The 27,559-nt window shown below is 42.1% G+C and overlaps 2 protein-coding genes across 3 annotated transcripts in view; one reads left to right on the top strand and one right to left on the bottom strand.

Annotated features, from left to right (window-relative positions):
* The first annotated feature begins 97 nt into the window (after window positions 1-97).
* GGACT (gamma-glutamylamine cyclotransferase) lies at window positions 98-27,352 on the top strand. Of its 2 annotated transcripts, XM_033053041.1 has the most exons (3): window positions 137-165; window positions 2,964-2,990; window positions 24,072-27,352. In XM_033053041.1, exon 3 carries the CDS (start codon window positions 24,089-24,091, stop codon window positions 24,560-24,562), a length of 474 nt encoding a protein of 157 aa, XP_032908932.1. In that variant the 5' UTR covers window positions 137-165; window positions 2,964-2,990; window positions 24,072-24,088; the 3' UTR covers window positions 24,563-27,352. The 2 variants fall into 2 exon arrangements, with proteins under 2 accessions (XP_032908931.1, XP_032908932.1); XM_033053040.1 differs by lacking the exon at window positions 2,964-2,990 and having other exon boundaries at window positions 98-165.
* Window positions 27,108-27,559, bottom strand: part of PCCA (propionyl-CoA carboxylase subunit alpha) — a 280,797-nt gene continuing 280,345 nt past the window's right edge. The window contains exon 24 of the mRNA XM_033053042.2: window positions 27,108-27,439. Coding sequence (XP_032908933.1) covers window positions 27,371-27,439 — 69 coding nt within the window. The 3' untranslated portion in view covers window positions 27,108-27,370. The remainder of the gene's footprint in view (window positions 27,440-27,559) is intronic.

Raw genomic sequence — 27,559 nt, 5'->3', positions numbered from 1 at the left:
GGGCTCCCCGCGCTGCCCCGTCCGCAGGGGAGGGAGCCCGGGCAGGCACCGCCCTACGGCCCGCTCCGCCCCGCCGCCTATTCCCCGGAGAGGCGCCCCGAGACGGGCAGAACGCGGAGGCCGCAGGCGGGAGCGGAGGCGCGGAGGCAGCGGCAGCTCTGGCGAGTGAGTGCCCCGAAGAGCGCCGGGCAGAGCGGGGCGGGGCGGCTGGGCCGGGGCCGGTCCGCCGTCGCCACACGTGATGCCGCGGGAAAGCGCTGAGGGGAGGCGGAGGTGCCGGCACGGGCTGCGGGAGGGCCGGCGGTGCGGCCCTGCGGGGAGCAGCCTGCGGGCCTGCGGAGAGCAGCCTGCGACCCGGCCCGCGCTCCGAACGCCACGTGGGAGCCTGCCCGGTCCTGCCCTGCCGGCGGCAGGGGGCCGGCGGGCGGCTCAGGGCTCCCGGCTGGAGCACAGGTGTCCGTGGGGCAAGGGCACAGCAGCGCCTCTGTGCGAGGCGGCATGTCGGTGATACAGCTGAGTGCAGGGAGAGCTGTCCCTGGCGCTGGATCGGCCAGGGGCGTGATCACCTTGCGTGCTGCAGGTGCTCAGGCGCATCCTCCAAACAGAAGTGCTCACTATGATCCAAGTACTCCTTTTAGTAACATGCCTTTGCCCTTGTAATGGGTTAGTGATGTGCATTTGAAGAGCCAATACCTAAGCTAGAAGGAAAAGAGAAAGGAAAGAGTTCAGGTATCATAGATGCAGAGTCTAATAGAAGGTGCCCTTGCCCACGGTTGGGCTTCAGAATAGATGATTTAAGGCCCCTTCCAACCCAAGGCATTCAATGACTGTATATCCTTACAAGATAATATTTCAGAGCACTTATCTTTCTGCCTGCATTGCTTGGAACAGAATGTTTGGGTGAGGTGCTTTGGCTTTTCATTTTGCTGTACTTTTGTCCCCCACCTGTTCTGTATCCTTTTCCATTACAGACTTACTTAAGTCTTTTGTGTTTGGGTTAAGGTTCATTTAGTTATATCTGTGTTAATTCCAGACAATTAACTTCCTCATTTTTTGCTTCAGGTGTTTTTTAATTTGCTGCTTCTGTAATTTTTGCCATGCTTTGAAAATACCAATGTAGCAGCTTCTGTAGAGCTGAACGTACAGTGGCACAACTGTAAATATCTCCATGACCGAGTTGTTTCATGTAGAACTCTCTGAGGAGTGGACCTGTTTTATATACTCTCTAGCTTAAGCAGGCAGTCAACCTGGAAAAGCAATTTATTGACAATTAAAGTTGTTCATTGTGTGACAAAGGCCATTAAGAGAGGCTTTAAATTTCACATCTCTGACCAAAACATGGACAAATTTTCATCATTCTTCTCTCATTCTTCTCTCCTCCTCTTGAGAGAAGTCTTAAAAACTTAGACAGTCTCTACAGTATATTTAAGTGGCATCATAGCCTGTCCTTGCTCCATCATAGCTGTCAAAGTCATATGAGCAATAACATGTCTTGTTACCTAAATGTAGAACAGCTTTCTCCTGCCATGGTTAGATAAATGCTAAACTAAACAGATGTCTCTTTTACTGTCTGTCTCAAAACCTGAATTTTCAAAGACTTTCTGTGTTAAGCAAAACAAAAAATGGCCTTTCCATGTATTGCTAATGTTTTTAAATCTTCACCTGACTGCTGACGAACATTAACTACTTGATATGTGCGTCACACTTCATTTTCCTTGGGTTCTTGCAGCCTGTTTGCTCCTCACTTCCCAAATTAGCATGGTTTTCTGCCATCAGCTTTGCAAGCAAGTTTCTTTGAGCTTGTTTATGAGTTTGTTTTGAGACCACTGGAATACTGAATACAGCTTCACCCCATCATGGAAGAAAGTGTGTCATGTTGTTAGTACGTGTCATGTCATCTACTCCTTATAGCTTTTCTTTTTGGTCCCTTTATACATGTGATTGGAGTTTTCTGTTGCTCATTTTTTCCTGTCATTCAGCATAGAGATACTGCTTGGAGTGCTTTATTTACTGCAGCTTCTCCTTTTTATCCTTTAGAAAGGCTTACCTTGTCAGCTCATGCATTCCTTGGCCGATGTTTGACATGGAAATCTGTGCCTCCAGAGAGTAGAGGGCACAAGCAAGGCCTGGTTTGCACCAGACATCCTGCTGTCTCTGCCACCCACTGTTCTGCTGAGCACAGCCTCTTCCCTTGGAAAGTGTCATCTAGCATTGGCTTTAGCCCTGCTCTGAGTGGGAGGCTGGGCTAGGCGACCTTCAGAGGTCCCATCCAACCAACATACCTCCAAGTCTATCTGTACATTCTTGTAACTCCCAATAGTAACCCAACTCTGTTTTAAACAAGTTGCCTCTTTAAAATTACTTTCATCTGATTGCTCATGTAACCATAGATTTTGCCAGTTCTGCTTCTCTTGTTTATGTGGTTGTGCTTGTTCTTAGGAACTTGAGGGAAATTAGGTTATGTGGCTGCCTGGTCTACATTGTCAATGTGCAAGTGTAGGTATAAGCACAAAGGTATAGTCATGGGAGGTGTTAAAGAGCGAAATAAGAGAGTAAATTCCAGGGGCACATTGTGGCATTTGCCTTCTGCTGCTAACTTTGCTGCGCTTTCTAATGGATTAGCCAAATTATTTTTCTGTGTAATCATGAATGCTATTAATGGTTACTGGTGGTAGAAGAAAAAGATGCTACATTTCACTGTAGTTTTTGTAATTTCACTTTTGGAGCAATGCGCTTTTCTATTCCTATTCAAGTCTTCTTGCATGTTTCTCACACTCTAAAAGTTCTCTGAACTTGAACCTGGTCAAATAATTTTCATAACTCTTTTGATTTAAGTAGAATTGAATGTGTAACTTGAATGATATTTTAAGTGACGTGAACTGATTAAGCAGCAAGCATGTCCTGTAACAGAGCACATTTTCTATATGAACTGATGCTACCTTTTGTTTTCTCATCTTTCATAGATTTTTTGCAGTATTCTGACAGAAAGGGTAAGTATTACATAGATAATTGAGTAAGAGACAGGGGAAATGGATGGAGCCAGTCATGTCATTGAGTTAGCAAATGTAATACCCTTTGCATTCTGTCTCTCCAAAGAGGATGTTTAATACCTTTTTTCTTTAGAAATTGAACTATTCAGGCAGTAGTAAATCACTGTTCTTAACCCAGAATCTGTAGCTATCCAGAATTTTCTGCTCTTTTTCACCACAAAGGTTTAATTACATTTTATGGACCATGTCAGATACAGCTCTCTTTTCCCCATTTCCAATTAATGTTGAAGAAGGACAGACTGTACCAGGATAATATCATGTCCTATTGATTTACCATTACAGTGTCATTGAAGAATGGCCTTTATATTAAGAATCTTGGCCACTGTGATTTCTTTAAGTGTGTCAGCTATTTGCTCTTAACATCTTGAGAAAACATGTTCAATATCACTGTCACTCCTGATTTCTCTGTCTGACAAGACACCTCTTTTTCTTTGGAATTACCTACATAACCACCTCTCTCTGCAGTGTTTTGACTCTAATTGCTCATGACCTTTACTAACAGCCAGAGTTACCGTTGTATTGCTGACATTCTGACAGAAGTTCTTGGTCATGTAGAATTGCTTTTTCTCATCCTTTCCTTCAAGCATTGCTTTTTTTCCAGTGCTGTGGTTTGCTCCTAAATGAAAGGGAGATCACCCTGCCGGTGCCAGGCTTCAGCTGTGTGAAAGTAGCTGCATTAGAACAATGCTGCAATTTGAAAAATGTGTGCTATCAAATAATACCAGAATAATTGCAAGTCTCTTTATCTTCTTTCTCTCCCCTCATTTTGTCTAGCCTGATGCAGCCCACAACTTCTATCACAGCAAAATTCAGTTTGGAAGGGACATGGGGAGTCACTCGTCCAACCTCCTTACTCAATGCAAGGCTGTTTGTGAGGCCAGACCAGGTTGCTCAGTGTTTTATCCAACATGTCTTGAAAAACCTGTAGGGATAGAGCTACACACCAGCTCTGGGCAGCTTGCTTCAATTTTTGTCTGTATCATGAGAACCCTTTTCCTTGAATTAAGTTGGTGCCTCTCTTATTTTGTTTTATACCTATTGCTTTCCAACTCTGACATGCGCTACTGTGAAGATCCTGGCTGTGTTTCCTGGATAACCACAGGTATGGGAAGACTGCTATTAGGTGAATTGAAAGCCATCTCTTCTGAAGTTGAAAAGGCTGCTTCCCGAGTTGCTTTTCACTTGCCCCATGACTGTCTGAATGCACTGCAATTTGTCCATATTTTTTCTTGGTTTGGGCCCCCAAGTGGGTGCAGTATTGTAGGTGTGGTCTAGTGAGTGTCAAGTAAAGGGAGATTTTCACTCCCCATAATCTGCTGGTTGTGTTCCCATTAATAAAGTGCAGGGTGCTTGCTGCCTTGGCTGCTTTGCTTTGTTCAGCAAGGTGTATTCATGAGTCCTAAGGTAAAGATGTGTAAGGCAAATCATTGAGATGTCAGAGGAAACCTGGATCCCAAACAGTAATTTTAACTGCTGTACTGCACTTCTGGCTGAGTTGGCTCCAATAGCAGTCAGGGTTGTAGCTCTCCTTTTAGTGGGGAAGCAAATGCAGATAGTAATTTCTCATCATGTCTAGAAGTCTTGCTGTTTACTTAGTATTCCAGAAGCATTAGGAATGTTTGTTGGCATTTTGTTACTTTCTGGTAAAAATATCATTCACAGTTTCAGTAGTGTTTTGGAATGTTAGTATAAAAGACTTCTCTGCAAAATACATTTTTTTTGCACCTGGTCTGGACTCAAATCTTCTATAGGTTCTCTCTTGGATCTCTGAGAAGACCTCATCAGTAAGTATTGAAGGGAGGCTGCCAAAAGAATGGAGCCAAGCTCTGCTCGGTGGTGCCCAGCAATAGGATGAAAGGAATTGGGCAGAGACCAATGCACAAGAAGTTCCACCTGAACATGAGCATGAATTTCATTACTGTGCAGGTGTCCAAGCACTGGAACAGATTGATCAGAGAGGTTGTGGAGTCTCCCTCACTGGGGATACTTGAAAACCATCTGGTTGCAATCCTGTAAAACATGCCCTAGGATAAACCTGCTTGAGCAGGGAGTAGAGACCTGTAACCCACTGTGGTCCCTTCCAGCTTGACTCATTCTGGGATATCCTGGCTTTCGTCCTGTACCTCTGCTGCCACCTTTGCGTCTCGGGTACTAAATGTTGTCTACACCTCTTGTGAAATTTGTCAAGTTAATATGTTTTGCCCTGTGGCGGGCAGGCCAGTTTGTGTGCAGCACTTTCAATGACTCAAGTTTTATTGTTTCTACTGACACATGGTATTGATAAGAATCATGAGTTTGTACCTCAGCACTGCCCTCTTCTTTAGTCTGCTTCCCAGGATGACAGACTTGGATTTGAGATGAGTTTCATTTGTAGTTGCTGACAAGAGATGTACCTCACATCTCTTTACACCAAATGGTGAAGCCTGAGTGACCAGCCTAGATTCTGAACTGTAGGAAATTAAAGCAAGGTGAATGCTACCCTCTGAGATCATTGGAGGCTATTAATAGCATTCTTTCTGAATTCTTTTAATTGAACCCAAGTGTTTGTTGTTTAATTTGCACATTAAACTAGGCTAGGGTATGGACACTAAATTTTACCACTAAAATCATTATGCCATTTTACAGTAAATTCACGAATACAAACCGCACTGAGTATAAGCCGCATCTCTGAGTGTTGGCAAACATTTCGGTTTATGTCCATAGATAAGCCGCACCCGAATATAAGCCGCTTTGTCGCTCGCAGCGAGGACCCGCGTGCAATTAGTAACAGAACCGCGGGAGGGCGGGGTTTACTGGCTGAGCTAAGGCTGTGCAGGCTCGGCCCACTAGGGGCCGCTGACGGGGCCAGGTGGCCCAGCCCGGTGCTGCAGCTCGGGGCCGGCCGCCGCTGCCACTGGGCTCAGTCACCCCGGGTCGGCGCTGCCCCGCGGTGGCAGGCAGGGACGGAGCTTCCCCTGCTCCTACGGCAGCGGCGGCGGGCGGGGACGGAGCTTTCCCGCGCCCGTGGCGCCGGTGGCGGGCAGGGACGGAGTTTCCCTGCTCCTGCCGCGGCGGCGGCGGGCGGGGACAAAGCACCCCGTCGGCTCCCCGAGCCGCGGCAATGGCTGCGCGGGCTTCCACCCCCCTCCCCGGGCCGCAGCAATGGCAGTGCGGGCTTCCCCCCCCCTCCCCGGGCCGCGGTAGGGGCGGCCCGGGTCCCCCCTCTCCTCCCCGGGCCGCGGCAATGGCGGCGCCGGGCCCCCCCCGTCTCTCCCCTGGGCTGTGGCAGAGGAGAAAAGAGAGCTCTCCCGCCTCTCTCCCCGCCCCCCGTGCTGCCTACAGGGAGCCAGGCTCCACCCGCGGTGCAACAGAGTAGCGATTTGTAACAATCGCAAAATGCCGGCTTTGCAACTGCTCGGCTCAGCACTCTGGCTGGCACTTCTGAGGTTGTATTAGCCGCTCCTGATTATTAGCCGCATTTCCGGTTTAGGAGCAAAATCTTAGTCAAATTGGTGCGGCTTGTATTCGTGAAATTACTGTAATTGTCTATGGATTCTGTCCATAGACAGAATCCAAATCTTGCAAGTTCTGTAAATGACAGTTTTGTTCTTGGTTGGATCTCAGAATGTGTGAATTTCTCTAGAAATCAAAGGTAACAAGTTAGATTATTTCCTGTCAGGAGAGGCCCAGTCCACATATACAGTAGTAGTGAAATCTTGAAGTAAAAATAGTAACAAACCAATTTTCTTCAAAACATTGCTGAGAAAAACCGTCTTGGAAGCGAGACTGTAAATAGTCAGTGAGAAATAAGGGCATTGTTCTGTTTTTCTGTTGGAGGAATGGTGTTTGCAGGAGTTTTAAATTAAGGTAAGCCTAGTGATGTCCTCCTGCCTAATTCTTGCCTCCCTTTTGTGATGACATTCTTTTGGCTTCTGTTTTTATGTATTTCCCTCTGCTTAAGGGATAAAAAAAACTGTATGATGGCGATATGTGGCAATACACACTCACTCATTGTGGGGATTTAGCCAACCCAGCTCACCTGGACTGAGAAGACACTATTCTACAATGAGGCAGCAGGTCCTTGCTGGTGTTTTAACTTGAGTTAAAAATGGGAATTCCTTCATGGGTTTTGTGAAAAGCTCATGGAAAAAAGGGGAAATGTTAGAAGTCTAGAGAAGGGGCTTCATAACATAAGCATCCATATTAACAAATGTAAGAGAAAATTGCTAGATTCAGATTTTTTATCTCAGAGATCAGAAGATAGGACTAGTTGAGAGAGAAACTCACCAGAATATGTGGGTAGAAGAACTGAAGACAACTGAAGAAAAGAGTTTTCAGCAATAGTAGTTTGGTGCAGATGATCAGATAAGGGATGGAAAAAACTACACTTGCCATGATTGTTGACATCCGCTGAGATGTCATGGTCTTGGATTTACTGTCAGGAGTAGAAGGAGGATAATAGCTATTAATGAGTTCTTTATTCCCCTGACTGCATACCTGTGCAGGTGCTCAAGGGAAACTGTGGCTTGAAGAACATTTTAGGCCCAAACTTAACTTCTGGCAAAATGAGAACTCTGAAGAGGATGGGACAAGCCTACAGAGGCTAGGAAAGTGAGGGGAAAAGATCACTAAAACTCACTGTGTGAGAACATAATCTTGGAATTAATGTCATCTTTCAGATATGTTTGAGTGTGTATCAATTGCTATTGGTCTTCCTTGAGGCAGTTTTTAGTGAACCAACAAAACTTAGATTTTCTGTGGAATGAGTAAGTAGGAATCTGAGCTCAGTGTTCCAGAATGTTTCACTGAGAGGAGATAGAGTAAGCACATGTATGGAGTGTGGCTTCATGTACGGTGAAGCAGTGTTTCAAAGGTCAGGTGCTGCTTGTGAGGTGTGGAGATCATGCTTGGTAAGTATTAGGATGGATGTAGGCATAGGAGAACAACTAAATTAAATTTAGATGAGATTGCACTGACCCTGCAGTATATTACTAAAATGTGTACATAACTGAGAAACTATATGAATGGAGAGGAATGTTTCAACCCAGTTTATGGAGTGGAGCCCCAGGCTTGATTTTGCCTTAGCTGAAAATTACGTAGGGAATAAATCCCAGCAGGATGCTTACAATGCACATACACGTTTCACACATCAAACCACTAACCTGCTCCAAGGCTGCCGTCCTTGCTGTGATGTAGTTCAAATATACCTGCTATGAAAACTTTCAGGATATGAATCCAGCCACAGGCCAAATCTTATTGAGGCTTTCTGAAGCTCATTTCAAACATGGAAAGTAACACAAAGTTACATACTTAGAAACTGTCTGGTTGGGGAAAGTGCCCAAAGGGAAGGTGATATGAAGGGCTCAGAAGGAAGAATCTCTGCCTTATGTGGACTCTGTAGATAGAAACAGTTCTCTTAACTGTTATCTCTAGCAGGGGTCAAATTCAAGAGAGAGAGAGCATAGAATAAAATCGACCTTTAAGAGATTTAAATTATAGTACAGGTTAATGATTTATTTCTTTTGATTGAACTGTCCTAAGGCAGTGGGCCTTATTTCATTATTTGAGTTCCCGGCATAATTAATGTCTCAGGTGAATATGTAAGTGGTTATGGGAAGCTTCAAGAAACCTACTTAACATAAACAAAACATCTTTGAGAAGACAATCACATAAGCAGAGAAGGAAAAGGAATTGATAGTGGTTTTTTCATCTTTCTAGTATGAGACTCCTTACTGAGATAAACTGACTGGCTGGTTATTCCTCTCCCTCCTCTTCTTGTTTATATTTACCTTCATTTATCTTGTCAAAATACCAAGAAATTTAGGTCAAAATATATCTGGATCCATCTGTTCATCTAGTCTGTTCTTTTACTGCTAGTAGTTATTTTGTCTTTTAATTAAGTATGCTTAGTGACAGTTTACTATATTAATGGAGAGCATCAAGTATCTTGAATTTTGTATGAACTTAAAAATTTTCTTCCTAATTTCTGTATAACAAAACAGCAATTTAATCTCTTTAATTTGTCATATTGTAGTCTGTATGTCTGATCTGTAACTTCTGTTTCAGTGTTGGTTTAGGTGGAAACTCAAATCAGGCTCTGTATTTTAGCTGTCTTTAGCAGAGGTTTATTATGATTGCAGTCTTATTGTGAGCTCAGGATGTGTTTATTCATTGACATGGCAGTCCAGTTCACTGGTGAATTTTAAGTGTAGTTGTTCTTTTTGATATAATAACTTTGTGCTCTCAGGTCTTATGATAGACTAAGAAAATTATCAAGTCCAGGACTGACCTTTGTGTTCTAGGTTTGTCAAACATTTTGATTGGTTTTGGGGTGCTTTTTTGGAGAGGTTTTGAGATTAACCATTTATGTTGTTGCAACCAGATTTTAAGCAGGGTCTGGAGAGTGATGCAGCAGACACCAGAGCTGGTAGGTATGGTACTAGAAGGAAGGAACAGATGACATTGTCTTTAGGATAATTTGTCTTTCATGACCCTCCTGCCACATCAGGTAATTTGGTATGACATTAGATAGGTCAAAACTTAATCTCTTGTGCTGGTTTTTGAGATTATGTATGCGATGGATTATTTATTTGACATCTGCCCCACCTCTCTGTGGTTCTCTGTGCCAACCCATTAAACCATCAGCTACATTATCAGCTGAGTTTTTACTTTAGGTAGTAGTGATGCTTTGGGAGTTTAATTAGGGAAGAGTGTTAGGAAGTATTTTTAGTGACAGTGGAACAGTCACTCTTAAACTTGATGATTTTTATCTCTTAATGGGAATAAACTCCCCAGTAATCTTCTATTCTTGTGATCTGTAAATGCTCTACAGTACTAACAGCACGCATAACTTTAGTGTTTACTAAGACAGCTCTGCTTGTCTCATTATTTCTGTCTTGTGGGCAAAGCTGCTGCAGATGCAGCTTTTGTAGCCTGTTTTCTGAGCTACCAGGATACAATCACTTAGCTGTCTTAAGAGATGTGTACTAGCTTACATTATTGTTTTTGATAAAACCTGTGACACTGCTGTAGATTATACTCATATGCATGTGGAGCAGTTCACCTGTGAATCACATATCCAGTGGATAAACAAATGTGTGTGTAAGATTGTTTATCATATGTCTAGAAAAATACCAGTGTCTGTTATCTACAGTTGCCACATCAGCAGCTTAGAGGAAAACTATGTGAGGGTATCGATTTTTAATGGTTCCATATCAAAGTGATGTATCTCACCAGCATGCTGTCAATAGAATAAATAAAATCTATATGCCTGTAAACAAAATATAATTTATATTTTTAAAATCCTTGTTAAACAGCAGTTATTTCAGAACTGCTTGGGATTAAAATCTGTCATATCTCTGATCTAAAAACAGTTTTTGAGATGAAAAACAAACACAACCAGGAGAAGGATTATTTTGTGGATTTGTGACTGTCTCATTAGCCTTGTGCACATCATTCAGTATTTTCATTACTGGTGCTTCCCTGCTACTGGAATGAAAACAAATCCTGAGGATATGTCCAATTTGAGATTAACCTCTGACAAATATTAACTAGTTTTTCTAAAACAGTTTTGGAGGTTTGTTTGGTTCTTTTGTCTAAATACCAACAGTTCTTGTAAATCATACTTTTCTAGCTTGCTTGTGGGAATATCATGAGCATTATCAGTGTCAAAAGTTCTGCCAAGGTCAAGACAAAGTAACTAGTATGGATCAAGACAGATTTCTTTTCAGCATCTGCACATCTTAGCAGTGCTAAAGATGAGAAACTGCCTCTGTGTGCATTCTGAATACTAGGTTTTATTACTAAAAGGCCTGCATCCCTTCTTTCTTCCATAGGAGCTGACATTAGAATAGTGTGTATCTCCATCCCAGTGGTGTCCCCTAGGTCTGCCTGGGCAGTCTTTTGTGGTGGAGGACACGTCAGGCCACTCTGCTGAGCAGCACCAGATAAACCTTTGTGACCTGTGTATTACTTTACCAGTGGTCCTTCTGCTCCTGCACATAAAAGTACTTTCTGAGTCAGTGACCGCTGAATACTTGTATCTTTTGGGAGAAAACAGTCCTCTAAGGTCTTTTTTATTATTACTTTTTCTTTTTAAAAAGGGGTAAGGGGCTAGAGAGTTCTAAAATAATTAACGCCTTGTTTTACATAAAACTACTGGTGTTTGGTTTGGTTCTTTTTTTGTTTGGGGGGGTTTGTGCTCTGAAATCCTGAAGTGAGCAAGTGGTGGGTGTTAGAATAAACAAAACCTGCCTATAAAACCTGTCTAACTTGATTAACCCCCCAGATTTAGGCTCTGTCTCTTTTAAAAATTACTAATTTATGTTAATACCTGTTTAAATCAAGCATTGAGGAGAAGAGATGCTTTTTCTTAATGACTTGCATCCCTTTTCCCAGGCTTTATCTTGTTTTCCTACTTTCCATTACTATTTTATTCTTTATGTGGATTGATGTTATTTGATACCATTATTCAGTGTTGTATTGCTTGCCTGTCTTTGTTTAGGGGATTTGGAAGCCTGTCAGGAAAAAGCTGGCCCCACAGATCAGCTTAGAGGTAGTGAATGCCTTGCAGGCACATAGGGATCTCCTCCAGACATTGTTTACAGATCCTAGAAATGCACTCACCTGAAAATAATTCCTGTATAAGGGTTAGCTTTTCTGTTCTAGCTTTAAATCCACAGTGATTGCACTAAAACCTGAAACTTGTACCTATGGAAGTGCTTCTGTCTTAACTGACAAAGTATTGAAAGGCAGTATGACTTCTGGAAAGTCTGCTGCAGGAAACCTATTCATAATTAGTGGAAGGGAAGTGACAGTCTGAGTAAGTTTTTACAAAATTAATTATAAATATCTTGATCATGTCTTCCTTTCTTTTCTGATACAGAATTTTATGCCAAAATACAGACTGCTAAACCTTTTGATTCTGAAATACTACATTTGTATGTTGCAATACAGTATTTTCTGTCTTTCTTGTATAACAAGCTTATGACTTTTTTTTTTCCCCAAGAGTTCAGGATTCTTTCACTGATTTATTTGAAATGCTATATTAAAAGAAAAACAGAAATCTTAATATTCAAAAAAGAATAACACAAATCTTGCACCAATTAATCTAACTGCCAGCCATAACTTCATTTGGGCTTTAAAATAGGCATCAAAAGCTGAGAAGGTTTTCATTTTCTTATGCCCATTATCTAAAGATTAGAGCAAATAAATGCATGTACTTTCTCATTAAAAAAAAATACAGGGTCACCAGTTCTGACTCTTTTAATTTCCCTTTAATTTGTCAATTTTTTATCAGCTCTATTTTGCTGATAGAGTGGAAAGAAGGAGAGACTAAAATTAATTAAACCTTCTTTGATATTTAACTTTTTATTTAGTGTCTTGGGAATCCGAGGAGCTCCAAGCAATAATCAATCAAAATCGCTCTCCTCTGTCTATTCTCAGGGGAACTGTAATAATAACCGATTAATACAGCCCTAGACTGGACAGAAAGGTTTTGATTAGCCCCTACAAAATTGATTGCAATTAGCAAAATTCTGGTGTAGCAGAAATCACCAGTTAAAGTGGTTTTGCAAAAAAAAGGTTTAGGATTTATCTTGCTGAAAATACTGAAATGCAGGAAAATTTTCACTTTGTTCAGGCCTTTTTTGACCTTGTCTAAGGGATTAAGGCTTTTAGGTACCTTGAGCCTCATTTTTAAAATGACCTGCTATGGTCAGTTAACTGATAATATATCAATTAACAAAAAAAAAAAAATCTGTGTAATCTGTGTGCATTGCTTGCCATAATTTTCTACAATTCCACTTCCTTTGAAGTATTGCTGCCCTAAAATCAAAGCGCACACACACTGCAGAGCATTTTAGAAATATATGGTGTTATTCTGGTGACACCAGGTGTTGAAAGTAAAAAATGTAATGCATTATGGATTCAGAGGCATGCCTCTACTAATTGATAGTTATTGTGGAGTAAACGGTGAGCTAGTGAGGGTTTGTAATTTGCCACTAGTTTAACTATTTTGAAAGAAATGTTCACGTGCTGAAAGTCAGAAGTTATTTGATCATTACCTGTCTTTTTAAGCCATATCAAAAAGACAAAATTAAAATGTCATATGATTTCTTTCTGTATTTTAAGTAATACAGTGTTTCTTGATTCGCATCTGGCTCTCTAATTATATTATTTAATTTTTCCACAGTTAATTAGCATCACTAAGTGAGTGTTTGCTTAAGGAATGCAGAAGTGAAATTAACTGAGATTTCCAGATGTCCCTAGATACTGTCAAGTCTGGGAAAAATGCTGTTCAGAATAATAACATTATTTCTCTGTGTGTGGGCATTGGGAGTTGCCCAAGTCTGCTGTACTGTGCAGTATTTGTGTGGGGAGAGTGGCACTGGGAAGGCAGTGATTGATTTGTTCAAGAGCTGGAATATAACTTCCTATGGCCAAGTTGGACTAAGAAGTCATTTAATAATGTTTTTGTGCATTTTTAATATTGTGTGAATAATGCATATCTTTAATATTTTTCAGGTAGCATTGTTCTAACTCAAAAAATGCGATTTTTGGAGAATTATAAAATCATCCCTTCTTATTTCAGTTTTTCATTGTCAAATGCATTTGGTGTGAGTGTTCATCCAGAAGTACTTCTTGAAACTCCCAGGCTGTATTTGCTATGAGCCAAGACCTTTCAGTGCAAGCAGTCTGTTTTTACAAGTGTGGTGCTGATTGTATTTACTGGAGGCTGTTCTCCTTATTTGTGGCATAAAAATAAATTATAAGTGGTGCTTGTAAATTTATTTTAGTAGGAGCAAAGTTGCTGACAGGAAGAGCAGATGGTTTTCTATTGTGTATCAGTTGATGCTGAGAGGTGTGTGTTAAAAATGTCTGCTGATCCCAATGCAAGAGGAAACTTTCCACTTAGCAGGGTAGAGAAGTCTTGGGACTTGCTGTTCCTGTCCTACTTATCCTCTTCACTCACACTGAAATTTGAAAAAGCATGAGGAAGCAAATTGGAGGATATTCTACGTACTACTGGATATTTGGGACCTATTTGGAAAGGTTCCCAGTAAAATAGCAGGATGTATGAATTGTTTTCTTCTTTCCACAGCAAACCCTGAGAAAGCAGGAATATAGTGATCCATTGTCATTTCTGCCTCATGTCCCACAGTATGGACATGGGACGGGGTAGTTTCCCTTTTCATGCAAGTTCTGTGCATCCCCTTTGGTCTGCTCTGTTGACAGCTAATGTAGCCAGTTTAGCCATCCTCTTTTCTCATAATTTCGGCCCATATTTTGGGTGTGCAAGGAGGCTGTTATGGGGAGAGACTAAAGCTATTCAGAAGATATGCTAATTTATAATGGAGGCTTAACCACATTTGCTTGGGACCTGCTCCAGTCCTAAGTTGGCTGCATCTTAAGATGTAGCTTGAGACATTCAGAACATTTTGTATTGTGATATTGCCTAATTCATGCTGGTTTTCTCAGCACAAACTCTAGATCAATGGATAGGTGTACTTGGACTCTCTCCTAGATATTGCAGTGCCTTAACAGCTTCCTCAGGGGGGGCCGTGGAGGGCAGGTGCTGATCTCCCTGCTGAGCAGTGATAGGATAAGAGGAAATGAGATGAAGCAGGGGAAGTCCAGACTGGACATGAGGAAAAGATTCTTCTCTGAGAGGGTGACTGGCCACTGGAACAAGCTCCCCAGGGAAGTGGTCATGGCACCAAGCCTGTCAGAGATCGAGGAGAGTCTGGGCAATGCTCTCTGTCATGTGGGTTAACTTTAAGCAGTCCTGTGAGGTGAGGGAGTTGGACTCCATGATTCTTATGCCTCCCTTCCAGCTTGAGAGATTCTGATTCCTTTATTGCCTTCAAATGGTGAGTGCCCCAGAAGTTCTTATCCATGGTCCCTAAACACATGTCGTTGAACTTTGCATCATTAAAAGCTATCTTCAATCACACAGTTCTTAGGCCATCTCATGTGGCTGTAGCATGAAATGATGCTCTTCTGGATGCATCACACACAGCTAATTGCTGTAGCAAATAGTACCGCATCACCAAGAAATGAAACAATACTGATTCCTGAGGAATATGACTGCTAACTTTTGTCTGTGCTTATTACTGCTTTATTGTAATATGGTCCGTTATAATCTTCCCTTAACTTACTACTTGTTCATAGACAGTTCTTCCCTGTGACTTGGTCTAGAGATGTTTTCACTGGTTATCAAATGATGAACTCCAGGTTCATTGTGTTATCCTTGTCAGTAGGTTGTTTAATGACCCTGACCTGGCTTTTTCGCATTCAGAACCACATTGCATATTAATCCCTTTCTCATTTACTTCCAGTACTTAATTCTGTTCTCCTTTCTTTATCAAGCTACTATCAGAAATTCTTTCTCAAAGGTCACTGAAGAGAGGCTGCAGAGCATGTATAAAGCCATTTTCGTTTATGTAAAAATTTTATTTGTAAGTAATTGGCTCATATAAATTAAGATGAATATTATGTAATTCTGTTAACAGTCTTACCCCTGCTGTAAGATGCTCTTCATAAAAGCTTCCTTCCAAGCATTCTGGATGAAGAACTGGCAAGGAGACTTTGAATTAGAGTAAATTCTATGTGTCATCAAAAAACTAAAACAGTTTTTATCTGCAATTGCAAATGTATATGTAGAGGTAGGGAGTTACTTCCTTCAGTAATTCTTGTGAGACTCTTGTGGCTCCATGAGAAGATTTGAGGGGTTGTATAGCTGGTTTTCCTCATTTTTCAGTAAATACAGATCTTACAGACCTGTGTTAAATTTTGCATTAGGCTATAACATCTGTTTCTGCATCAGAGACCAAAGCACTGCTTACCAGAAAATAAACATTTAATTTGACATATACTTTATAGGAGATTTCTTGTCTTGCTTTGACTCTACCAGGCAGAAGGATATTTGGATATTTGAGAGTCAGTACATTTTATGGATTTGAAAGCAAATATTCCAGTGCCTTGCTAAATGCAATTTCAGGCTTTTTTTGATGTCTCCAGAATATGCATTTGTTTCTTCTGTGCAGAAGATAGGAGTCCAGTAAATGTATTTATTTTGGGATAAGGATGCATTCCCTGTTGCTGAAGAAGAACATGAGGTATGTGTCAGACTTCATTGCAGGAATTTGCAAGTCATTCTTAGCAAAAATCAAAACCAGGACAGTTGAAATAACTCATTAATTCTTTTTTCATGATGATCTGTGACTTACTTGTTCTGTAGTAAACTTGTTACTAATTTCTAAAGAGAAGTGATACACCTCGGTGGGATTTAAGTTAATTATATACATCTGTTCATGGTTCTTTGTAGTTTTTATTTGATGTCCTGTTTTGGTTTGTATTTTCTTGCCTTTTATTATATTAGAAAATGGTGGAAGAGATATGTTGCTGAGATATGAATTGGGTTTTTATTTCTGACTTGTATTAAGTTGCAAGCTGAAATTCACCTTAAAAATATTTTTATTAAATAAAACTACCCAGGTAGCTTACCGGTGTAAGACTTGCATATACATTTAAGTAGTAAGAAAAATAAAATAACTGTAGTGAATTAGAATAGAATCACAAAATCATTTAGTTTGGAAAAAGACCTTTAAGATTGAGTCCAACTGTTAACCCAGCACTGCCAACTCCATCACTAAACCATGTGCCTGAGCACCCCATCTACACACCTTTTAAATACCTCCAGGGATGGTGATTCCACCAGTTCCCTGGGCAGCCTGTTGAGCTGATTTGTTACTAGTATGTCCCATGTTAAATATTATGCTTCTCCACAAATTTGCTTCATAGACTGGAAAAAAAAAGCTCCACTTTTGCTTCTATGGACCTTTAGTAACCCCAGCTCTGGTCCTCTAAATGTCAAGGAAGGCTTCACCTCCTTCCATTGGTACATAGTGGTATACATACAAATGAAAAAGCGTTACTGTTAGTGTAACTTCTGTGTGTATAGATATACTTTATTGTCCACTACTTCTTCTGAACCTCACAAAATTTGTATTTCCCACATTCAGAGCAAATGTCCTTTGGCCATTATCCCACACTATCTGTACCCTTTCTGGTGGAAAATTTAAAATTGTGTTTCATTGAGATCTGGTGGCTCCTTCAGTACAGCTGGTTTTAACCTTCCTTTCTTCTTCTCTGGTTTTCTTTACACAGGCAAAGCATGGGTCTGTGTAGAAAATCCTTGAGTGTGTATATGTAGTCTCAGCAAATGCATATGAATTGCCTTTCTTTGACCATTTAAAGCAGCTCATAGTTTTCCAGGAATCATGTGTTGAAAAAAAAAAAACAGTCTGTGGGGGTTTTTCTTATGCTTAATTTCTGCCACATTGGTCAAAGGTTTGTGTTTTAGTAGCTAGACTAAGAGTGTGTATCCATTTCTGGAGGAAAAATACTCAGTGTAATATTTACTGTTCCCAGATATATACTGGATTTTTCTGTTTGGCTCATTTAGCAGAGCACATTTTGTTCCCTGAACATCTGTGCTCTCCTTTGGTTTTTAGCAAGGTTTGAGGAGCATTGTGTTGCAGTGACCTCTCTGCGTGGTGCCGCAGGGCACAGGCACCTTGACTCATCCCAGGGAGACATCCTGTTGCTGCTTGTGGAGCTGCTGGCTGGAGTGATCTGCTCTATTCTATCAGCTGCTGCCCTGCCAGCCAGCCACACAGTGAGGCCCAAGAGGCACCACTGGGTCTCTCATCCTGCCTGCAGCCCCTGCCGTGGCACCTCTACGGAGCTGGAGCAAAGGCATTAGATGGCTTCCCAAGCCATAGGCCTCTGCCAGTGGGAGGATGCTCTTGCTCAACAGTGGGGCTTTATAAACATCTCCCTTGCAGGCTCAGTCGCTCTCCCAAGGGACGGTGCTGGGCCATGACCTGGGCACCTCTCCCCTCTTCACAGAGGATCATTGTGCAGCTGTTCCCTCATTTCCTTTGTGGACAGGCACCTCACAATCCCACACAACACCCCATCTTTTCTCTCTTCCCGTTCTCTCTCTCACCATCCTTTCAGTGTAGAGAAATACATTCCCATGCTTAGGTACTCAAAGTGTTTGCCATGTTCCACAGGCCGGGATGATCTTCTCGGTGCAAAACAGCGAACTGACCGCTCCGGGTATTGGCATGTAAATTAATGTGCTGACCTCGCAGGGAACCTATCCAAGCTGCAGGCTCTGTCCCGAGTTTCAGGATGTCGGTGGTTTGAAACTCTGGGCTCTGTTCTGCATCTCAATGATGGAAACCACTTCAAATTCACTGTGGCATAGCACGACTGCCCTATCAAAAGTTGTTTTTCTACTTTTTTCCTGTAACAGCAGTCTGGCATTTAAAGCTTATGCTCTGTTCTTCTGGGTTGTTTTTTTTTCTTCCTTTTGTGTAGACACAACAGTGTAAGCACCTATGCTAAAAGTGCAAAGATGAGATGTTTTTGTGTATAGAAGTTTAATTAATTGTAGTGTACTTAAAACTGCATTGTAAGGACCCACCATGGTTGAGTGGGATTTTGAGAAGCCATCTAGTCTCTTGTCTTTCTCTAAGACAAGAATAACTAGCATCCATGATAGTTTGAACAAGTTGTTGAGAGTTCCAGTTTTCAAGGCTTCTACACTGTTTATTGATTTTCAATAAACACACCTCAGCACTCAAGACTAAGATGCTTGAGGTATTGCTGTGTTCTTCTGAAACATTGGTGTGTTGCTCAATAACACTTGAAAAGGCATGGGGAGAATGGAGTGTGAACAAAGGAGGAGATGTGGTTTCTCTCCCTGCATAAATTCATGGTTTATCCTTAAATATTTCAGTTCTAGTTTCCCTGTGTCAGAAAAGCATAGGAGAATCAGTAGAGTGCTTCTTGGTTCTTGAAATATATGTGGACTTGTCAGCCATGAAGAGAGTAAGCACTGGAAAAGTATCTGGTGGCACTGAGGAGGTGCACAGAGCCCCCTGACTCAGGAAGATGAAGCGAGCAGACATCAGGGAAAGACCCCACAGTAATCTGGCCTCATGCACACACGTGCAGTTGCAGCCTGGGGCTGCCTTCCATGCTGCTGCTGCCATTGCTGACACAAAAACAGGTGTGAGAGCTCACAGGAGGAAAAGGCCTTTACACGGCACAACGCTCACCACTCTGACTTGGGGAGGGTCTGGACTCAAGTCTAGAAATTCATCGATGTTTCCTTGCCCTGTGATGCTGAGGTATCTGTTGTTGACCACCCTAAGAGAAGAGAGCCCTCAAGCTTTTTTGGGGTCATTTGTTATGGTTCTTATGCCTGTCTGTTCTTACAATTAGAAAGATGTTCCTATCCATAGTAACGTTTCTGTGCAAAAAATTTTGCTGGCTTTATGTTCATGTATGCAGAGAATCAGCTGTCTTTTTTTAAAAACTTTTACCCATATTTGTAGGTGTTTATGCCCCATCTTATCAGTTCCTATTTAAGCTCCTGCTGGTTCATTCTTGGCCCAAGTAAAACAGTTCTGGATTCAGTGCTCTGCCCTGAGCTCCTTCTAAATAGTTTTGTAATCCACAGGTTTCTGGATGGAGGTCTCAAGACTTTAGTGAAACTTATACAACATGACTTAATATTAGGACAGAACAGTCAGTATTTGCTAATATAATTTTCTCTTGAGGTGACAGCTTTCCCCTCCTTCCTCTCAACTCAGTTTGTCCACATCAACTGACCTTCTGTTATTTTCATCTGCCTTTTCTTGTCCTGATGTGCTGGCGATCCCCTCCTATCTCTGCACTCTCTAGAAATTTAGCCGGTTGATCAGTCTAATTTTGTGTCCAGCGTGTGTTCTGAATTCCATTCCCAGCATCTTTTTGCATGTGGTGGTTTTATCTGTTTGCCACTTTGAGACCTTCTAAAAGTCACTTTGGGAATTAAACTCTTTCTGTAAGTAATAAAAATTAATCTAATGCATTTTGTTTATGCAGTACAGTTGAAAATTATTTGGAATGTTTTCACAGAGACAAAAGGCAAACATTTGTTGTGACGACAAAGGGGGACAAAGCACGTGAGCAGTGCTGTGATTGATGCCTGTCCAAAGGAAGGGCATCCTTACTCTGCCTCCTGGCAAAGGCTCACAAGATACTCCAGTTTAAGCACAGGAGTATTTGTTGATTTGGGGATGTGAGTTATCCAAGGAAGAAATAAACAGAATCTGCAAAGAAGGTTAAGTGGAGTTTCAGGTAGCGCCCAGTAGCATCCAGCATGGTCCTGGTTACTCCAATACTCTTGTTTGTTTTCACAAACCAGCACCTCATGGTTTTGGAGCGGGTGACCGCTGTGAGGAGACCATAACCTCTTGATTTCAAAGGAGCCATCGTTTCACTGGTGCCTCTGTGGTTAATGTAAGAAAGGTGTCTTGCCATAAACTTTTTCCGAGGTATTCAGCAAGGTTGGGAAGGGGTCGGCCCAGGCAGGAAGCCCTTGTCTGTGCTATAAAGAAAATAGCAAGCAACAAAATGAAAGCATCAAAGGACCAACAGGATGCGGTCCCAGGAGTCCTCTCTGGCATGTTAGTCCTTCTTGAAAGTTAGCATTGAGTGAAGAGTGACCTTAAAATTCCCTTCATTCAAACAGACTGGGCTCAAGTTTAAAGTTCAAGGCATTTTGTTTTTTCACCTGTTTCCTACAGTTTTTAAGAAACTTCTGAAGAATTAATGTGTAACTATATCTGGTCACAGAGCCAATGCAGAGAATTTTTCTCAAGGGAAAATAATGTTACTGTATGGAGTGAGAGAAATGGATACTTTCTGAGTTAGGTTTTATTTTGTTGAAACTTTTTCTCCCAAACCCACTGAGAGCATGATTGCAAACAGCCCTGGAGCCAGCACAATGCACAGCTCTGGGGCCACGTTTTATTTTTAAAAGAAGCTGGTAGGGTCCTGTAATTGTCTGAATTGTGCTAAAAAAGAAGGTGCTTTTTCCCAAAGCTGCTGCTGCCACTTGGAAGCAAAGTCTTGTTTTCGGCACAGCCTGGGAGTAAAGAGCCTGGTTGCAGCTTCATCTGCGAGTGCAGGATGAGTGAGCCAGTAACTGGCCCCATGGCCGCCCACCCTTCTCTCACTCGCTGGAGCTGTTGGCCCTCCAGAGGGAAAACCAAAGCCCTGACCCAGAGCTCCATTGGTGGGTGAGGGTGGATGTGGATACAGTGCTGCCACCCTACCAGCACTAATGCCAAGTGGCAATCTGGGCTCCTCGCTGGTACCAGTTGTGAGCCACTTTTCACCCAAAAATACCTATCTGTGTGATGCTGAAATAGTTCCTCTATTTTCTGATCTTTGCATCCTGTCTGATGAAGCAACTAGTTACAGATCCCACAAGCAATCTGGCGGGTCATCTTTCATAGCTAAAAAAATAGTTTGCAGAGATGACATACAGATTTCACTCATGTTTCCCCATGACATTAAATTTTAATGATTCTGGTATGAATGTTTCATGAAAGTACTTTCTGAATGGGTTTGTTTTGTCCTGGCAGCTAATATTCAGTGTAAGTCTGGGCGGGTTTTGTTTGGTTTTTGGTGGGTTTTCTTTTCCTCTCAGGTGGTTTAGTGAAGGTAAGAAGTGTCAAAATTGATTAAGTGAGAAAAGGCAACTTCTTGTTGGTGATTCAGCAAGGGGGTGCCATCTATAACTCTTTTCAGCTGCATAGTGAAAGCCTGTGAAATGACCCTCAAATACAAATCTGCTCTGTGCTCTCCTGCCACAAGGTGGCCAAAACCCTTTTAAAAGCACAGGATTTGCGAGTGCTTTAAGTAATGTGAATACGTCTACAGCCTTTCTGCAGCGCAATGCTCAGCACAGAGATTTATTGCACAAAAAATTGTATATGTCTTATTTATATGGAGTAGTGATCAGGAAATGTTATTACCAAGTTTATTTCAATCCCTCTTTGGCTGGAGGGCTGGGTTTTGCTTTGTTGTTGTGTTTTTTTAAATAGAAGTCGTGCTCAGCCCATCCAGCATGAGTGACAGGGCCGCTGTGGGGCACAGAAGTGCCACAGGGAGCTGTAGCTGTGGCTGAAACTTCAGCTTCCTACTCCATCTCTGTACTGCCTGCTCAAAGCCTAGATCAGAAACACTTGCCCAAACCTGGGTTAGCAAGTTCCTTTGTTCCTGTTGAATTCTGTGGACCCTGCACTGGGAGGATGGCTGCCTTTCTTTAAATGGTTGATGTTTCCCAACAGCCAGGTGCTGTACCATCAGAAACAGGGAAGTTGTTTTCACCAGGAAATGGTGACACTGTTCCCTGTGAACTTTTTGGAAGCTTATCTCCAGCTGTACAGTAGGGACAGAGCTTTTGTTTAATGGAAATGAAGCGTATCTTTTTCTTACAGATGCACCACTCACTACAGAGCTTTTTATGTGCGTTTTAGGTTTCCCTTTTTATTTTTTAACTTATTAACTCTGACAAGTAACCTCTTGGTTGTGAACAATTTAATTCACAATTCATTTTTCTGATTCAAAGTGAACACGAGTGCCCTAATCCCCTAATGGGAATTAATTGCATGTTTCAATGCTTAACTCTGATCCTTTCTCAATCCCCACTGGGACAAGTTTCTTCCTGAAGGATCTGTGTTTGTTATTCAAAACACAATCTGAAAGGTAATGATTTTTCTTATAAAAGAGACTCGGGCCAACTGAATATTAATGCTCTTTTTATTGTGAGGGAATGAGCTGCATCCAAGAAAAAACCTCGTTTATGTCATGAAGGATAAATTACTCTGAAGTATATCTGATAAAATACAGGGGGAAAAATCAGTGTGTTCTTATTCCCCTAAGTGAAAGCAGTTTGCCAGTAAATGAAGGCATACAGTGTTTTTGCTTGGAAAGCTGTATTTTGATACAGAGAAAAACTGTTTGCTTCACTAAAGGGGAAATTGCTTGGCTACTGAGGATTTCTAAATGACACTGTTCTCGGCCAGCAACACACCCTTTTGGATAAGTGACCAAACCTAACAGTTTACTAAAATAAGAGTAAATTGCAGAAAATAGATTAAATTTCTACTTCCAGACTGTTTTAAAATATTTCTCAAATTTGAAATACATTATTTAATGACACTCTTTCCAAGAGAGCTACACAGGCTCCTCTGATGTTGGGTGTCTGGCCCAGCCAGGTGACTGTGGATGGGGCAGGCTCTGCCCAGTCAGCGACCATAGGTAAAATGTGGGAAAACATCACAATGCAAGAACTGCTTCTACCCTACAGAAATGATGGAGGACAAGCAGGGCACAGTGGGAAAAAATAATACAGGAACTATGAAGGTACATTTCCCCCCTGTTATGTTTCAGTAAAGCCAGTCTTTTATTCCATTTTAACCAATTTTGAGTGTTTCATGCTCACAGATAAAGAAAATGGTTGTTCAGGGTCTGTTTTCAAGAGAGGGCTCACACATGTGCAGACCAGTTAGTTGGGTGATTTAACACTTTGGGGTGTCTGTCTAGGGAAGAGGAGGAACAAGGAGGAACACGGCCTTACCTGGTCTCTCTGCCAGCAGCCCTGGCTTCCAGTTTCTCCCCCAGCCCCACAGCTTGCTGTTCAGCATTGGTCTGTCACTCAGCAAGCGGGACCTCGGTGCTGGCATTATTGCAATCCATCAGCACATCCATGAGATGACTCCACACCAGGTTACACTTGCTTTTGGGAAGCCACTGAGCACAACACCACGCACTTGCTGCAGCACAGCTCCCATAATGGTGAGAAAGAGAGAAATTAAGAAGGATTTAGAGCTTTTCCTGGGGGTCAGGGATGTGTTGGCTGATGTTTGATATTCCTTAGAGAATGTAATTTGGTTGGAGCAAAGAACTGCTGCAAAACGCTGACTTTCTCCTGGTCTGTTTTTCACTGATGTAGCTGTTGTCTGAAAAGTTTCAAGGTACTTGAATTGAGTATGATACTTGAATGTGGTATAGGACTACGGGAGCATTTCTGCACGTGCCCAAACAGCCTTTTGTGTAGGAGGTGCCTAGGCAGGGCCGTGGCTCTCCAGGGCACTGGCCCTGTGGGTAACATACCTCTTTGTCTTTCAGCTGCTTTTGCAAGTACGATGGCCCGTGTCTTCGTCTATGGCACACTCAAGAAGGGCCAGCCCAACTACAAGCACATGATCAACACGGCCAAAGGCCTAGCAAAATTCCAAGGAAGGGGCCGCACAGTGGAGAAGTACCCGCTGGTGATTGCAGGGAAATACAATATTCCTTACATGCTGAACATCCCGGGGACAGGCCACCACATTGCTGGGGAGATTTACTCTGTGGATGAGCAGATGCTGCAGTTCCTGGATGAGTTCGAAGGCTGCCCAGACATGTACCAGCGCACCCTGATGAGAATCCAGGTGGTGGAGTGGGAAGGAAAGGGCGGCGCGGGAGAGGCGCGGGCAGCGGCTGACGGCGTCCTGGAGTGCTTCGTGTACAGCACAGCCACGTACCCGCCCGAGTGGGTCGGGCTCCCCTACTATGACAATTACGACTCCTCGGGGAAGCACGGCCTCTCCTACGTCCTACGGGAAAGCCGGGAATAGAGACAGGAGGTGACGCGGCCTGGCCGAAGACATAGTGCTAAGCAGGTGTTGCTCAGTAACCTTTCCAGGAAAGCTGTAATACCTTGTTATTAAAATGCAGGAGCTCTTGTAACCTTCCCAACCCAGAAGCCTTGGCACTAGTGTTGAAGTCCCGTAGGCCCAGAGCTGCAGACTCTACCCCAGGCAGTCAGTGTCCTCCTGGCCCCCCAACCTGCTGCAGGTAACTGGGCTTGCACCAGGTGTAAAATTACTGTACGTGCACATCAGGTCTGGGGTCTAATTATTCCCTCAACTTCCCCCTTTGCCTTGGTGCATAATAATGGAGGTCAGTGAAAGGCAGAGGAACAGATTAATTTTTTTCCCCTGAATTGACAAATTTTCTCTTGCACTAATATCTGAAACTGATGTAAATGTCTGCAAAGTAAAGCACAACTCCTGTTGAATATTGACTTGTAATGAGTTAGTAGGCTACTGTATGCAAAAAGGGAAAGCTGGTCAGATAACTTGGTGCTTCTAGACAAATAGGAAATTGCTGGAGAAAAGGTAAAGATTATTCTTACTCTGCATTGCAATGGGTTTTTTTCTGAACTGGAAAGGTCTGTTTTTCAACTGTGTTTAGTTTTAAAACGCACTGTCAAGAAATACTGAGAGAATATAAGTTACATTTAAAATTGTATTTTTAATTTTACATTCTGAGCACTTTGGATTCTGCGTCCATTCACTGCGTGACTGTAGGATTTGGGGATGTGTGTGTGTGTGTGCCTGTGTGTGTGTGTGTGTGTGCCTGTGTGTGTGTGTGTCTGTTCTGGGGGATGTGGGGGCTGTTGGGGACCAGGAAAAGCAAACCTACACTGGAGCTGTTGTGAGCACTTACTGTCAAGGTGACTTTTTGCTAAGCATTTTAATGCAGAACTTGCAACCATATGCAAACTGAGTTTTCTAATGGGGGAAAAATTTATATACATTATAAAAATATCCAAAGGACCTGTATTGTGATTATTGCAACATTTAAATTGGGAAAAAATATGTAAAGAAGACTGTTGTCCCCCTGACCCAAGCAACTGTGCCGGTTTCTGTACAATCTGGGAAAATTGTGGCTTTCTATTGTTACATTCCTGTGCCTTATATTTTCCATCAGCTGCAGTGTTTGGTACAGATAGATTTACAGTAGCCAAAGCTGCCAAAGGGATTGGAGCAGGCATTGTATGTGAGCCAAAGTACCATCAAATGCAGCAAGGATACAATTAAGAACAATATTGTACTTCTGCTTCACTGCCAGTAGCCCTGTGATGGCCAGAGGAAATCCGGGGTAGGGAATCAGCCTAAACTTTAGCAGTAGTAGGCACTGCTGCATCTCATTTAGAAAAGCTTCTATGTTGCTGCAAAAAGCAAAACAAGTAACTTGACAGTAGAATACTTGTGTCTCTTTAGAATATTTATCTGTTTAGGGCAACCTGCAGAGACTGAACTGTGCTCCTTTGGATAGGGGTAAGATGGCAGTAAAGAGACTTGTAAGGAGATCTGCAGGGTTTCTGCCTCAGTTTCTCCAACTCCAAAAGCATTACTTTTCCTGGAAGGTAGGTACTATCCAAACACTCTCCTTACTCATCTGGATGAGTTTATAAACTAATTCCCTAACCAGATCCCTGCACTACATATTCCCCCTTGGCCATGGGTTGTAATTAGCAGTGTCTCAATAACAGGAACAATGCCTTTTCAGTCAGAAGTTTCAAGCAGAATCAAGCTTTCCTGGTTGAACATGAGTCACTAGCCCTGTCACCGACTGTTTTTTTCCAGTAAAGGGCCCAGGCACCTCTGGCCACAGGGTTTCTTTCTGGGAAGTAGCAGGATTCTGCACATCCTAGGCAAGAAAGTGAGAGCAGGGCAGCTCCACTCCAGGGCAAGGACCAGTGGTCAAGGTCCCTTTGTCTCCCTTTCCTGTAGGCATTCAGGAGGACGCCTGGTCTGAGACACAACATGTGCTCTTAGTAGTACCTTGGGGCAGCAGCTAAAGAGTTCTGAGAACAATGCCAGCTCCTTCTGTAAAGGCATCCAGTAATCAGTATCAAGAAGGTAAGGGTAGGGAAATTGGGTATGAATTTGAATAAAAGACAATTCCCTTAAAACTTTAAATGAAAATACATGACAAATGTCTGCACCAGCAAAATAAAGCCTCTAGCCGGTAATTTAAATCTAATCTATACAAAGCATTAAAAATAATACATAAGTATTTAAAATATATAATCAAGAATTCTATAATAATTTATTAGTTAATACATGATAATTCAATAAATATATATCTTAATTCGAAATAAATCTGATCAGAATTTAAGCTATTGGTGGTACTTGTGCAGCACTTACACAGAGTAAAGGAGAACTGCTCAGTTTGCTCAGTGGTTAATTTTCCATTCTTGCCAGCCATTCTGTACAGCCTGGCTGGGGCCTCAAACCAGAGACATTGCCGTGGAGAAGACAAATCAGATTTTGGCTTTTGTTGTGTTTTCTTTATTTTAAAAAAGAGACTTTTCCTGTTTCAAAGCAGAAATGGTATTTTATTGATTTTATTTGATCCTGAAAAATCAAAGCATTACAAAGGTTATGTACAAGTATTTATGGAAGTAAAAAATCTGGGATCTGTTGCCAAGATTTAACATCTGTGTTTGCTGTCTTAACCACTGATACAGTAAATATGCCTGTATAAAATCTTGTGCGTAGTACTGTCCATTTTCCGTGTTGAATTGCCTTAATGTTACTTTACAGATAAAAATAATAAAGGCTTAGTTAATTCAACAGTGTGGAGGCAACTTTTCATTCCAGTTCCACCAGCAGATCTTCTTCTCCAACAGTGTCACCAGCTTTGCAGTGCACAGCTTTCACCTAGGGTGCAGAAACAGCAGAATTTAAACCCTTCCTCGATAGCCTGGTGAAATAAATGGCTTGGCTGATGTGGCTTGTATTGCACAGAGCACTGTGTCTGCATGCACAGGGTGATGGCCA

The sequence above is a fragment of the Catharus ustulatus genome, chromosome 2, assembly GCF_009819885.2.
Source record: "Catharus ustulatus isolate bCatUst1 chromosome 2, bCatUst1.pri.v2, whole genome shotgun sequence".
NCBI classification, from domain to species: Eukaryota; Metazoa; Chordata; class Aves; order Passeriformes; family Turdidae; genus Catharus; species Catharus ustulatus.
Note: the sequence above shows the minus strand (reverse complement) of the source record. Positions and strands in the feature narration are given on the sequence as shown.

Excerpts from the sequence above, each read along its gene's own strand:
- GGACT (XM_033053040.1), top strand. The coding sequence starts at position 24,089 with ATGGCCCGTGTCTTCGTCTATGGCACACTCAAGAAGGGCCAGCCCAAC.